At 42.8% G+C, this 16,112-nt stretch overlaps 1 protein-coding gene across 1 annotated transcript; it reads left to right on the forward strand.

Moving 5' to 3' along the window:
* The first annotated feature begins 1,038 nt into the window (after window positions 1-1,038).
* Window positions 1,039-4,947, forward strand: LOC121872122 (solute carrier family 46 member 3-like). The gene is made up of 7 exons (XM_042374795.1): window positions 1,039-1,397; window positions 1,634-1,786; window positions 2,036-2,618; window positions 2,773-2,868; window positions 3,219-3,449; window positions 3,727-3,883; window positions 4,003-4,947. Exons 1-7 carry the CDS (start codon window positions 1,245-1,247, stop codon window positions 4,724-4,726), a joined length of 2,097 nt encoding a protein of 698 aa, XP_042230729.1. The 5' UTR covers window positions 1,039-1,244; the 3' UTR covers window positions 4,727-4,947.
* The last annotated feature ends 11,165 nt before the right edge of the window (window positions 4,948-16,112 follow it).

The following is a 16,112-nucleotide window of genomic DNA, read 5'->3' on the forward strand; positions in this document are numbered from 1 at the left end:
TACTTTGTCAGGTTATTCGTCATTTCTCAGCATTTTGATGTTTGTTGTTACTGTACTTTGAGTTCGAACAGTCACCATTCAACACAGTATATGCTCGAACTCAAAGTATATTTCTCAGTTCATGATTTACAACTGTCAATTCAGATTACAATGTCATTTATTTACCTTCGTGCGTCACTACCAACTTAAGAAGTGAGGACAAGACTTCCAAAAACTGGTCGGGTTAAGGATAATGATCACATGGTCCCTAATTCACTGTTGGTAAGCAATATTGAGTAACACCTTGCGTAGTGACGTCATTAGGTGGAGGACAGGGTACGGGATAGTGACCGTAACTTTAGGACGCTATTCAGTTAACTTCGCCTTGGCAGCATCACCTGTCCAAAAAAAGTAGTTGATATTCACGTGCTCAAGGGATGCGCTTACACTCACATGTGGGTGTCAAGCACGTGGTGAGGGAGACCTGGCTCTCTCTCTCTCTATCTCATCCATGGTAGAGAAAGTCACTGAAATATAAGTAAAAATAAATCACTTTAGTAACGTAACTCACGAGGAGACGTCTCTCCGTCACATCATCCTCTAGGAAGTAACAGCGAGAATAACATACTGATGCATTGTTCTCAGTTCCGTTTTTCCAGTTATGGGATTTATTTTCTAAAGCATTATCGTTCTACCACATACTACATACTGGATGAATATTTTTGTTAAGTTTTCCATATCAACGAGAGAATGCGTCTCTCTGGTACACTCAGGCGCCAGGAAGGCTAAAGTAAGGTGGTGTGGAAAGTATAATAAGAAATTCAACTGTTTGACGCCCTTCACTTGTATATGTTATTCATTATATTTGTGGAGAGACAAAATCAACATAACTATAAAAAGATAAGTTTAACGGATATAAACAAGTTTACCCTCTCAGGCACTCTTACGTCAGCACGCGGGCCACAGCGAGCAACGGGGTGTTCCCCCTCAGCCAAACGGTCACCAGACAAGTATAAGATCTCGAGGAAACATCTGCACCACAACACTTCAAGACTCACCACGCGTCTTACTTGAAGGGTCGCTCTCGAAGGACCCAGAAGACTTGTTCATTGGCAAGTAAAGTGAACTTGTAGACTTGAACACAAATATTGAAGTGACTTAGAAAACTTTGTCTTCAGCAGTGACTCGGTGAACCTCGATACAACATTTGTATTGGAGGAGGAACATTGTGAGTTATCAGTCGTGAGGTACAACTCCCCAGCAGGATGGTGGCGGGAGGACTGATGGCCGCCCTGCGGACCATTACCGTAGAACCTGTCATGCTCCTCGACGGAGCGTGCAAGGAGGCCATGCTCCTCTTTATCGAGAACGTCCAGATGAACAAGATATGCTCCGTCAACTTGGGGCTGTCACCGGAGGTAACTTTTCTAACTTGTGTCAGGAAGACTTGATAAACAGCATAGTTTAGTTTCATCACCAAACCAAAGTTATGAGATTAACAATATACAAACATGAGCACTTGTTAGTAAATATAGCTCTAAAGTTCAACAGGCATTGTAGGTAAAATTTGTGATGGATTATGAAGAGTTTATCATGAGTACACTGTCAGTATAGACTGGTTGAGGAGGTGAGGAGTAACTGTGTGTCCTCTCAGGTGTGTGCCAACCTGTCAGCCCACCCGGAGCAAAGTGTGCTCGTCCAGCGAGAGTTCTCCCTCTTTGCTTTCTACAACAGCATCATCATGTCGGTGCTGCCTCTCATCTTCGTGCTCTTCATGGGCGCCTGGAGTGATAAATACGGACGTAAGGTGAGTAAGGGACGTTCTCAATCCTGGCATCACATTTCATAAAAAAAGATGGCATTTGGTATCATAAAATGAATTATATCTTTTACGTTTGAAATACTAACAAAATAAAAATAGGAATCCGAGCAATTTTGTCATATAACACCATCAAAAATACCTTAAGAATTATCAAGTTAACTGCTAATCCATATTTCATACTGATAAATATTCACATTTTCTTGTTTAACATTCTAACAACGTGACTTTGGACAGATTCCTCTCCTGATGACGTTGGTGGGTCATGTGTTGTATGCCGGGGGTTACCTGTTGGTCAACTGGCAGACCAGCTGGCCCGTGGAGGTGCTCTACCTGGTGACACTCTTGGAGGCCCTGGGAGGAGCCAACGCCGGCCTCCTCTCCTCCACCATCAGCTACATCAGCGATATTTGTCATGAGAATCAGCGAACATCACGTATCAGCACCGCCAACTCCGTGTGGTTTTTGGGAGGTCCTTTGGGAACATTGATTGGCGCTCTTATCATTAAGTACAGCGGCTATGACCTGGCTCTGGGCCTCGTGCTGCTCGCCTACATCGCCGCCGTCGCTTACGTCTTCGTCTTCATCAAAGAGAGCCACGGACCCTTCGCCAAGAAGGCTCTGCAGGCCCAGGGCTCCTTTAAGGACGAGCCCACCTTAGAAAAGAAGGACACGAAAGTCACCACCATGTTCACCGACTTCTTCAACTGGCGACGCGTGGTGGAGTCCTTCAAGACGGCGTTCAGGAAGCGTGAGGGTAACGCCCGTTGTCTCCTTATGGTTGTCATCATGGGCAACATGATTCGTCGTATGGCTAGAGGTAACCGTCTGTCTTAATTTCTGTCTTCTCTTTAAAGTTCCTATGATACAATGTCACTTGGCCATATTTAGTATACATTGTTAGTTTGACTTATATCGGTGAAGAAATTAGAGTTTCGATCACACTAAAGCCCTTGTGGTTTGTGTTCCCGCAGGGTTCTTCATGTACATGTTTGTGCGTCGCGCCCTGCACTGGGAGGCCACCGACTACGGCTACTGGATCTCATACCGCAACCTGCTGGCTGCCCTCGGTAAGTCACACCCTGCTGGCCTACCTTGTTGTTATTACATCAACATTAGAATAGTTTAGGGCTCACGTTACATGGGAAGGGAAGGGAATTTCTCCATCAGATACAAGTCCAGGTCATGGGATCACTATCCTGACACCCTCTGGCCCAGTATATAATTATACTGACGTTGTTCACATCCACGTCCATACATATATTAATGACAGGTCAAACACATCACCTTCAGCACTAATCACACAGTTGGTCAACAGTGTGGCCAGAACAAGGTACACCCATTAGTGGTCATTAAGCTGTATATACAATCTTTAATAGGCGTCCATTAGCCGGTAGTCTCATGTGGTAAATATTTTCAGGCTCGCTGTTCCTGGTGCCGTTCCTGACGCGGCTGTTGTCGTTCACGGACGCGTCACTGGTGGTGTTGGGGACTGTGTCTATGATCAGTGAGTACGTGTGCTACGGGCTGGTGAGCGGACCTTCCCAGAGTTTCCTCATGTGGCTGGGGCCGCCTGCAGGCGTCATCTCCAACGCAATGGTCATCGCCTTCAAATCTATGTCCACCAAACTTGTCACCAGCCACGAGAAAGGTGAGCACATTAGTTTATTCTCATTCTGATGGTCAATTATGTTAATTTCAATGAGAGCTATTCATGAACTGTAGAACTATAGTTATACACTGTTTCACCACTAGCCTGAACAAAATACTTATGCAAGGTTCCTTATATAAATTTTTTTTTGTAGATTGTCTTCGTAATTATTTTGTTTAAATATCATAACACTGATATAAACACCAATGATTGTGTAAATTATCAATTATGTACTTCTTATTTCTGGTCTTTAATTGGTATTGATGTTGTTGGTCAGGTCGTATCAACGCCGTGATGGCGGCCCTCAACGGCCTCATGCCGATGGTGGGCTACGCAGCCTACTCACCCCTCTACTACAACACCGTCGACACCTTCCCCGCTGCCCAGTTCTTCTTTGGTGCCAGTCTCAACGTCATCATCATGATCGCCTTCATGTAAGTCACATTTGCAGTTCATTTATCTTGTTCAAAATATACTGAAATATACTGAAAACTGTCACAGCTTCTGATGGCAAATGTTGTTTATGAACTGGTTTTGTTCCTTCTCTGTACAGTCTGGTGGAACTATTGCGCCAGACGTCGTCGTACAGCGCTGAGGATCTGGAGGTGGGCTCCAAGAAACCTGACAAAGGCCTCTATGGCATCTTCAAGAAGCATTCGTCCATCACCCTCAAGTCTGTTGCTCGAACTCTCAGCGGTCCAGGAGGGAGACGCGTCACCAAGTATCGCAACTTTTCGACCCTCCAACTTCCCTCCCTCAAAGAAAACCCAACTTTGGAGACAATAATTAGCTTGAGTTTACCTCATAAAACCGCCGACATTAGTTCTGCTGACAAATGGGTAAAGTCAGCTTGCTGGAACTTGACTCCAGAAGCCACGGGTAAAACTACTGCTGTTATTGGTACAGAGAACTTTGAGTCAGCTGTTGCCTCAGACAACGTTAGTCAGGCTATACTGAACATCAAGCTAGTAACGTCAGAAGGTCATTCATTAAGAGGTTGGTGCCCGAAGGAGCAAGAGGCAAGTGGGTGTTACAGCAGCAGACTGAGTGACGCGGAGATCACTGCGTCAGAGAAAACACTAGGAGAGCTTCCCCTGGATAATGAAGCATTTAGAGACCCTGGCAACGCCTCTCACAACACAATACAAAGGTCGCCCTCACTACCACCTGCAGGAGGCCTGGATAATGAAGTTATGAGAGACCCTAGCAACACTATCCAACGGTCACCCTCACTGCCACCTGCAGGAGGATGGTCCTGGTTGGAGTGGAGAGTATAATAGATATATTAAATTGTGACTTTTAACCATTTTGAGTTGTTGTTATGGTGTTATTACTGCGCTTGACCAAGGAAAGTCTTTAAGGCCGATCAAGGTTAGTAATTACAATATTCCGACAACATTAACAAATTATGAGAGATAGTTCTCTTTTGGTCTCATTATATATAATTAATTTATTTTGTATGTATGTGTTTGTGAAAGTAAAATATTTGTACGATAGATATAGGTGTATAAATGTAAAGACAAATCTCTATTTAATTTTATTTATTTATTTATTTTGAAGTAATTAAAAATTCAATGCATTATAATCATTGTGTATTATATTCATATCCTCACACTGTTCTCGCTGACACATAGCTACATCATCGGCAGCTACCTACACAGTACCCTCCATAATGAGGCATTTATTTATGTGTGTTGTGAGTTAATGTAGTTAAAGAAAGATATTGCCAGTCAGAGATGTTTTCCTTCATATTTTACATCAACAAAAATTACGCTATAAGTTCTCAGCAAGAGGAATACTACACAATGTGTCTTGGAATAATTAACAATTGGTTTTCTCGTAACTTATAATTGATGGCGATTAATGTATTTCCTAATCTACCTATTTAGTAGTTAAGGTGCAGTGATACATTATAATAACCTATAGTTACAGTAGTTAAAATGTAACGTCTGTATTCAGATTGACCTTACACTGTGTGGTGTTTAAATTACAGTCGTGTAATAAATACTAAATTGTCGTCGTAGGTGAAACAGTCTGGGTAAATCAGATAGGTGAGACGGCGGCGACACATTCCAATGACTCCGACTCATCACGAGGTATCTATTGTTAGCGTCTTTGGTACGTGTAGTGATATATTTATTTCACCGGGTATTTTCAAGAATTAAACACGTCTTTGAGGACGATATTCCTGAATTACAGTGATTGGCGCTGTCAGTCCCAGCTTCAGTCCCTTTCAACTCCCTAATGTCCCCACTTTTACATTATCCACGGATTCCTTGTTACACTGCGTCACTTTCGTTTAGATCCGTTAAAAGAAAGACGCACTCCCATATATTATAAAAGTTTACGGTAAAGACAATTTTTCGTTTTCTCTCACATGAACTTTTGAATTTATTCCAGGATAAACTTGTGTCTCACTTTACACTTGAGGTGGTAAAGGGGTAATAGCAGTTAATAATGACATTTAACTTAGTTTTCTGTGTAGTAATCTCTAATAGCAACCGATGTGTATTTACAACTTTCCACACTTTGTTCATACTAATTAATAGCCATTACGAGTACAGCGTTATGATTCAATTGGTTGATCTAGGGACCTGACAGGGGAGTCAAAATAATGTCATATTGTCATAGTAAACATCACAAATACTAATAAATATTTCAGGTACCGAGTAACTAGTTAGCTTATATAACGCTTAGTTCCTGCTATAACTCCTGACTGAGTTTTGAAAGATAATGACAATAATGCATCGTAATTATCTTGGATTACGTCTGAAACACCATAACACACAAACTTTACTTTAGTCCTTAAGTTTTATTTAAGTACTCCGGGACACATCTATTATAAGAACCCTCTCCAGTATCTACTCCACTATTTGTTTTTAATCTGTTACTCTCTTTCAAGACTCTTGGTATTCGTATTAACCTCTTAGATGAGATGTAAACCTTATGAGTTGTGAGTACAGTCAATTAACCCACTGAGCATGACGAGTTAATCCCTTCAGTACAACGTCTTAACTATTTGACTATAATGAAATTTAGTTAGAAAATGTATTAAGAGATAATGTTGACTTAAATCAGTATTGTATATTCACGTGTGAACTGTTCCATGGTAACGAGAGAGAGGGAATGAGAGAGAGAGGGAGTGAGAGAGAGAGGAGTGAGAGAGAGAGAGGAGTGAGAGAGGGGGAGTGAGAGAGAGAGGGAGTGAGAGAGAGGGGAGTGAGAGAGAGAGGAGGAGAGAGAGAGAAAGAGAGGGGAGTGAGAGAGTGAGGGAGAGAGTGAGAGAGAGAGAGAGAGAGAGAGGGAGTGAGAGAGAGAGGGAGTGAGGGAGGGAGTGAGAGAGGGAGTGAGAGAGATAGAGAGAGAGGAGAGAGAGAGAGAGGAGTGAGAGAGAGAGGGAGTGAGAGAGAGAGGAGTGATACCATCTGAAATCTTCACTAACGACTAATGGTGTTTATTTTCCAACATAATTACCAGATCTCTGTCTCTTACAGTCCACGGGGTCATACAACACTACCACTATCTGTAAGCTTGTTGTTAAAAATAAAACCTGAGCATTGTATTTACTTGGATCACGTCTTTACAGCAACGGTTCTTAACCTTTTCCATCTTCCGCTGAGAACATTTCCTCCTCCTAATTCGAATAAAATAAACCCCTTCCCTTATGCCGTAGAACCCAAACTATCCATAGTTCAAACCAAAGAGCGGCTGTGGACTGATGATGATGATGGGATGGAGAGATGAGAGCCATTTGCTCAGGAAGGTGGAAGACGGTGTAGGAGGAAGGTGAAAGTTAGGAAGTGGGAAATAAAGAGGGAGATTTGATAGCAGGTGGGCTATCCACCTTGCGGGGGTCTGTGGACTGTGGTACTGCCAGGTCTTTCTATAGTCCCGTACAAATGTGGGGGGGGGGGGTATTCTGCGTGAGTCACAGGACGAGCACACAAGCCGACCAGGACACAAACTTGTACAGTTCAGACAAGGGACAAGCGCTAACACCACACCTCACAGTTCAAGCATCGTTACAAACTCTTATAAGAGATGTTATGCAGACCTCTAACGCAGACAAGAGGAAAGATTCTCATCATTCTGAGCAAATGTTCAGACGAATTTCGCCCTTCTCATTTGGTGTTACACTGCATAAAAATTCCCCTCTAGAATGCAGAAATTTTCCCACAAAGGGAGATTTCAACCCGGGTAATAACACCTCCCTGCTTAACAGTGTGGTGATAACCATTGGCTGACTACAATTTTCTCTCATGATCAGCTGCGAGAAAATGCTTATTTTCTGTTACTGCTGTTCAAAGAAAACGAACTAAGCTCTGTCTCTGATTTTTTATGGAGAAACTAACACAAACACTCCGACATTTTCAGTAAATACTGTTTTGTAACTATATACTTATTCACTATTGGTTTTAACTTTACTACGGGATCGTAACAAATTTAAACTTATAATTTGGTTATGACAGAAACACACCAACCTGAACTAAACACACTATATTGTAACCTCACTTAGGCCAACCACCTTATTTTTTGTACACGTTAACTTAGATTTGTTGGTTTGTGTTGTATGTCCAAATGTTTTACAAGAGTTGCCGCCCTTGCTTGGCGTTTATTTATACCTGGTGGCCCCGGGAACACCTCTGGGCTCGACAGAAACCTCGGAGTCCTTGATTATCCCCTCCCAATACCCCCCTCAACCCTTTCAACTCCCAGTATTATTTTCCTGTCAAGATATTCCGTCAGTCACCTCACGTAGTTCAAGCACTGAGAAAGGTGTTTGAATTTTACATAATTTCTACCATACTGCCGAGGACAATAACAACAACAGAGACAAAATGGTTAATATGGTAAATGTGTAACGAAGCGAAGCACAAAAAAATAAAAAATAAATAAAAAATAAATAAAAAATGTTAAATGGTTAATTCAAGTCAGTGACATACGTAGACGTGTAGAATATTTACTCGAGGCCGCCCCGACCCTGGTTGTTGTGGCGACTTTATGCACCCTCCTCACACACGTCTGATGATGCCCACATATGGCAAACTGGAAGAACAAGTTAGTGGGGATGGAGGTGGGTGTGGCAGAGAGAGGCCACTGACCTGCCTCCACACCGTGTGACTCGCATAATAATCCACCTGGACAACGGCCTCAACATACCTCGTCAACACTTGGTAAAGAATAACGATCAAGATAAAAATACTTAGAAAGACATATATTAGAAAATACGATTGTATTGACCTTATTACACACACGAGCACTAATTATTGACATTACTTGTGTTAACAGTATAATATCTTGTGTTATATGCCTTGCCTTACCCTGCCTTACCCCACCCCACCCTGCCATGCCCTGCCCTGCCCTGCCCAATCCTATGATGCCAAGTCTTGTCCCATCCTGTCCTCCTATTCCTTGTTCCACTCTGCCCTACCATGCCTTACCCCACCCTATCCTGCCCTGCCTTACCCCACCCTGTCCTGCCACGCCTTGCCCCACCCTGCCCTACCCTGTCTTACCCTACCTTGCCTTGCCCCACCCTGATATCAACTTATCTACAAAAACAAGAATCACATGATGAATAACTCGTTTATGGAAATTATAATCGGGTGAAGAAACTTTTGATATCTTAAGCAAAAATTTCCTACTTTCCGGTGTCTTGTTTATGTTGTTGACCCATCCACATTAAGTCCTGCCATTGTGTAAACTGACTTGTGGGGTCGCGGCAGCCAAAGTAACGGATTTACTGATTTGTTCACTAAATAGACGTTAACTCAGACCCCAGAGTTAACTGTAAACTCGATGCATGACTGTAGAATTTCTCTCCAGCGAGGTTAAATACTATCATCCATGTCAATGTCCATAAACTCATTCATGTTGTTGTCTCATGAACTCCGGTAACTGTATGAGCTGAAGTATGTATTTTCAGTAGAAGAGTTTATATTTAGTTACAGTAAGTTCACCCAGCGGCTTACACACCCAGCAGATAACACACACACAGCAGTCGACACACACACAGAGTTGTCGACACACCCAGCAGTCGACACACACACACGCAGAGTTGTCGACACACCCAGCAGTCGACACACACACAGAGTTGTCGACAAACCCAGCAGTCGACACACACACACGCAGAGTTGTCGATACCCAGCAGTCGACACACACACAGAGTTGTCGACACACCCAGCAGTCGACACACACACACACGCAGAGTTGTCGACACACCCAGCAGTCGACACACACACACAGAGTTGTCGACACACCCAGCAGTCGACACTCCCAGCACTATATTTTATATATTTCAACTCCTCCACTTTACACAATAGTTTATCGCGTATAGTAACAAATAACGAGTCAGTTGAAGGGTGGATAGAAGACTTTCTACATGACCGCAAGCAATGTGTGGTGATTAATGGCACGAAATCGTCATCTGTACCTGTAACAAGTGGGGTACCGCAGGGTAGTGTATTGGGCCCGCTGTTGTTTGTTTGTTTCATAAATGATATGCCTGACGTTGTACACTCCTCCATACAAATGTTTGCCGATGACGCCAAGTTATTTCGGGAAATTAAGAACCAAGCGGACTGTGAAGAGCTGCAGAAGGACCTCTGTGGGCTCCAGGAATGGTCGAAGGAATGGCTGCTGAGATTCAATGTCACGAAGTGTAAGAGGATGCACCTGGGGCGTACCAACGGTAAGGAGGCGTACCATATGTCCCAACGGGATGAAGAAAATGTACTAGTTGAGACTGTGTGTGAGAAGGACCTAGGTGTGTATGTTGACAATGAGCTGAAGTTCTCGGGCCATTGTGAGAAGAAGGTAAATCAGGCAAATAAATTATTGGGTCTTATAAGAAGGTCGTTCAGATATCTAGACGGTCCGTCCCTCGTGACGATCTTCAGGAGTGAAGTGCTTCCCCATCTGGAGTACTGTCACCCCATCTGGTCCCCGAGATATGCTAGGGACTGTCAGTTGGTTGAAAATGTTCAAAGGAGGGCCACCAAGCTGGTGCCTGCACTTCGGCATCTCAGCTACCCTGCGAGATTGGAGCGCCTGAACTTGCCTAGCTTATACTACAGACGGGCAAGGGGGGACCTAGTTGAGGTTTATAAGCATCTCAGGGGGCACTACTCAGTTGAGTGTCCTTACTTGGAGCTGGCGGACGCTCGCCCCACAAGGGGTCACAGCTCAAGATTGAAGAAGCCGCAAGTCCGGAAAACCGTGAGGGCAAACTTTTTCGGAGTGAGGGTTGTAAACTCTTGGAACAATCTACCAGAAAGTGTTGTGACGGCACCGAGTGTGAGCTCTTTCAAGAGAAGACTTGACCAACACTGGAGCGGGTTCAGGTACATTCAGGAGCCGGTGCATGCCCAGTATTTGCCAACAGTGCGTGACAGAGACGTGACCGATCGCCCGGGCGGCTAGCGAGCCGACCTTTTGGTGAAGAATATAAAGGAAAAGAGTCGTGACCGATCGCCCAAGCGGCTAACAAGCCGATCAGTGGCGAAGAGGATAAAAGTAAAAAGTAAAAAGAACCGAGGCGAGAATAACTTCAAAACATTAATGACAAAAGATACTATTCATTTTTACAGTTGTGTGAGGGGAAAAATTAACCTAGTGAACGCTACTGAATTTACCTAACAAGCAAAACATATTCAACAAAACTAAGCACATGAACACCTGTAGGTAAACACAACAAAAACATCTACAAAAGGTCAGAAGAACAGTGAGCGTGGCAACCCATCACAAGGACTCCTGCCACATCCCTCAGGTAAACCCACAACAACAACAACAGTTAACAAGGTCACCACACGTGTCTCACCAGGTGACACGTGAGTTGGGTCGAGGGAACACTATTGATAAACACGTTAAAGGTACCGCCATCCTAAAGAGTGTTACCATAATTATACTTATACTTGAATCTTTACTTGTTTAAATATGAATAAACTGCGAGTGTACCAGAAGGTGTCACACACACTCAATCACTGGTCGTCTGCAACAGTACTTGGTGAGGTGACGAAGCCTGAACCATTAACTAGATACTGTACATCGTCAAGCTGGTCGTTGTTTCATTGCCACATCTGCTCCATCAAACCAAAAACATTTCCCTGAGAATAAATCAACACCACCACATTCAGTGATTCAAGGAAGGATTTTGCCATATCCACAAGTGTTACTAGTGACGATGTTGCCTTTATATAATGACGTACACACTTGGTCCTCGTGGTGAACGCCTTATACCTAAAAGTATGCCTCACTCTTGCCTATCACAGTGGCAAAATGAACCAGGAGCTCCCTCATGGGGAGGGACGGACGCCCCTCAGAGACCCTATCATACGGTAGAGAATCTTTCAAGTTCGCATTTGTCGCCCCTCCGTATAAGGTCTTGCTGGACTACTGCCCGGGTGAGTTATAGGTTGCTTATTTTCCTACACGTGTACAGTTATGCAGATGGTTGCGGGGACTGACTCCTCCTCCCCGCCCTGGCGACTGCACGGGGGTACTGACAGTGTCACCTCGACAATCCATAAAGCATGAAATAATACGGATATAGACCAATATTTAGCAATGGTGCCCAAACGACTGTCTCAGAGATATTGATAAGTGTGTGTGTGTGACTAACGACGACTCTACCCGCGTGGTGCACAGTACATCTTGGTGAACTCCAGAGAAATCTTCAGCTGGTTTTGCTTTCCAATTATAGTTGATAATACGACTTCGACCTTTACAAGAGGATCAGACAATGCATATACCCGACCAGACAAACAAACATACCTGACATATTAACATCCTCGTCACACGGTCACCAAGTGTTATCATACCTTGTTTACGAGTCCTGAATAAATTAGTGTCTTCCATGCAGTAGCACCTTCATCACACTATCCCGGGAGAGTTGTATGATTCGACCCACCCCAACCCACCCCGCCTTGTATGACTCAACCCACCACAACCCACCCCGACCCGCCTTGTATGACGTGCTTTCTCGCGTTTATTGTCAATCCTTCCATGTAATGTATCTCTCTTAACTGCTACAATAACCCATATGTAAGAGATCATAGGGGTTAATATTGTGTTACAGGGCGTGTGATGAGGAGGCAGAGTTGTTGTCCCCTCTACACACACACACACACACACACACACACACACACACACACACACACACACACACACACACACACACACACACACACACACACTCGGGTGGACTCCATCTTCATTATCTCTTCCGTCTTTCGTTTTGCATTTTATTATATATTCCCTTCATTATCATTTTTTCCTTCTTCCTCTTTTTACTTCCTATCAACTCTTCCTCTCTTTTTCCTTTCTTCTTTTATTGTGTTTCTTCTGGCTCCTCCCTCTCCCTCTCCCCCTCCTCCTCCTCCTCCTCCTCCTCTTCTTCTTGATTGTCCTTCCTTCCGACTTCATCTTCTCAATATTTCCTTCTAAACATCTAATTCGACTCACCAAATACATAAATCACTCACACAAACTGACACATCATTAAAAACTGAATGTACTTGAAGCACAAAGAACATCGGAACGTTTCACTTCTTGGAAAAAAAAAACCATGACACCACATTCCGAAAACATACTGTAGTGTATGAACAACGTCTTTCCTGTGTCAAGCCAGGAAAAAATAAGGTCAAAGCGACAAACACACAGACAAACTTGTTATTTTGAACAATATTATATAAATATATATATATATATATATAAACACTTAAGTACATTTTATCTCCCTCTTCACCGTCCCAAGAAAACCAAACACTATGAAACGTTTTAGACATTCACTCCTTAAGTACACAATTGACGTGTTTCCTGTGTCAGGCTGGGAAAACAGTATGGTAAGAGGCAATTCCTCGAGCTATTTTTGGTTACACTGATCACGTAATTGTACGTCACCCCTTTAACCCGTCCTCCACTACCCCGTCTCCAGGTGAAGCTCCAGAAGGTACTCGGTGGTTACTCCTTTTATTTCAGGTCTCGGTTGGTTGGTTGTCCAGGCGATATCTCAGGCGTTTTTTTGTGTGTGTGTTATAGGAAACTTTCATTTAGTCACAACAGTCGACAAGAGCTTTGGTAAAACCGACTTTTTGTTTTACTCATTTTGTTTACACCGGATCCCTTCCACCATTCCGTCTCCAGGAGTCACAAGAACGTGAGGGACGGTGCACCCTGAACGTTCCACTAGGTACTGTACTGGGTAAGAAATTTCCCAGAGTGCAGTACTGGCTCGTGACTGCGACCTTAACATATATTTTAGGTAATAAAAATTTTTTCGAGTTTAAACACTTATGATTAATAAAATATTCTTGTTATCACAATTTGCTTCGTTTCTTAAGAAGAAACACAAGTGGCGGTGTTTTGCGTCATTCCTTCCATCATTGAGTCTTCTGCCTGGTTCACGAGATTCTTTTTCCTTTAAGAGTTCTGACCCCTGACCTTGAGCAGACTCGGACAAACTGATCCGCACGCCTTTACGTATAAACACACACACACGCACACACACACACACATATATATATATATATATATATATATATATATATATATATATATATATATATATATATATATATATATATATATATATATATATATATATATATATATATACATACTGTATACATTAGCATACACACACATACAAACATACACTCTCACAGACTATTTGTATCTTCCTGGCAGCCAAGGATGACGGAGCATGGACACAATAAAAACTTCGATATAAAGACTATCATTTTGATACTTTCAAGGTCATGTAACATAACACAGTAACTTCATGCATTCCGATACGTTGTTAGTGAAAGACAAGCAGTGACGGCAGAGCGATCTGTATGTGGATGTCAACAAGTCTGCCAGGCGACGGAACCACGTCGTGAGAGTCCGAACTTTCCTACGTAATTGACAGACGACACTTGAGCAGTAAAAATATAAATAATTACTTTTATCTGTGTCCGGGAGCATTAAACCAAGGGCTAAAATCCAGAAATATCGCGTCTATTAGCACCGTTGCTAAGCATTATCTTCCTCTACCCGGGCGGCTGGTGCGTGCGTGAGGTCTGAGGAGAGGTGAGGTGTGGGGTCCCAGGGGGTGAGGCACTGGGACTCTCCAGGTTGTAACCGATACTCACCGTCGACAAAATGCGTAGTTAATAGTTTACATTGTCCTGTCCCACCAAACCAAAGACAATTTTCCACAAACTAGAGATTCTGAGCGATATTAATATACACAATTTCCCCTTTATCGTATCAGTATACATACACACGTGATGTTGGTTCTCTACGGGTTATTTCAACAGAATCAGATTTTGGAAACTCCGGTGTCCTTAAACACGACCCTCGCGATTCAGTGATCACTACTTGCACTGTAAAGTCTTTGTATTAGTCGAATATTCCTGATAGTTATCCTAGTTACTATGTAAACTCTCTCAGTGTTATGGCCCAGACGCCCACCTTTGGTTAAGTTGTCTAGGATGGGTTCTTCATAAGTATAGTAAATCGGGTGTTGACGCAGTTCAATTGGGAGACTTTGGGGAATTAGGAGACTTAATCATACTGGTAATTGTGTAACTTGGGAGTGATAAATGGGGATAACATTATTGCTACGTGGAGGAAACCAATACACTTCACACGGCATTGCCTCCTCCTCCTACGCCTCACACGGCGCCTCCTCCTCCTCCACTTACGCCTCACGAGTCATACCACGATCGTAATGAAAAAAGAAGATATAGACCACAGCTTATTTCACATGGTGATTAGACATCCTACTACTACCTCAGGGGAATTAACCCTTTAGACTCAAACTGGGGTTCGCGAAGCCCCAGGGGTACCTAGGAGGGTTTCCAGGGGGTACATTGAGGGCTGGAGAAAACCAATATAGAATATACTATTATCACCAGATTTAATTCATGAGGTGATATAAATTTAATGTTCTATTTACAATACAGAAAGTTGCTTCTCTCCAAGTACCAAATATGTTTTAACACTGTCATTCTATATTGAATTAGTGTTAATGTAGTACCATTCTATATTCAGTGTCTCAGTAATGGTGGTACGGGTCGATGGTCGGATAACTCAGAGGATACCTGGTGAGAAAAAAGTTGAGAACCCAGTGTTAGAGGACAGAGTGGCCCTTAGGTATTGTATTCTAACACCAGACGATTTTAATCAGCTGAGAGAAAGTTCTGTCCTCTAAAAGGTTAAGTTAGGTTAGGATGTGTTAAGTTAGGTTAGATTAGATTAAATTAGGTTAGGATACGTTTGGTAAGATTAGGATTTGTTAGTTTCGGTTAGCTTTTTGCAGGACTCAGCAACGTGTAATCTACCTGTGATCAAAGCAAGAGGAAAGTAAACATAAAAAAATAATAAATAAAAGTACAAAATCATACAGTAATATGAAACAATAATAAAAAGTAACGATAGAGAAAAAAATAACTAAACATATAAACAAGTTTGGTTTACACAGACGAGGCTTCCACACACACTAGCCAAATCCTCCCAAACTCCAGGAAACATGTGATTTTGTCTCCTAGGATGGACAACGACCTCGAAAACTTCCCACCTCGTCAATACACATAACTAACACAACCTGACAGACCAAGTGAAACCTAACTTCAGATTATATACTAAGTTTAAAAAAAAAATCCTAATTCACAAAGGTTC

Source organism: Homarus americanus, unplaced genomic scaffold, assembly GCF_018991925.1.
Source record: "Homarus americanus isolate GMGI-L3 unplaced genomic scaffold, GMGI_Hamer_2.0 scaffold60095, whole genome shotgun sequence".
NCBI lineage: Eukaryota > Metazoa > Arthropoda > Malacostraca > Decapoda > Nephropidae > Homarus > Homarus americanus.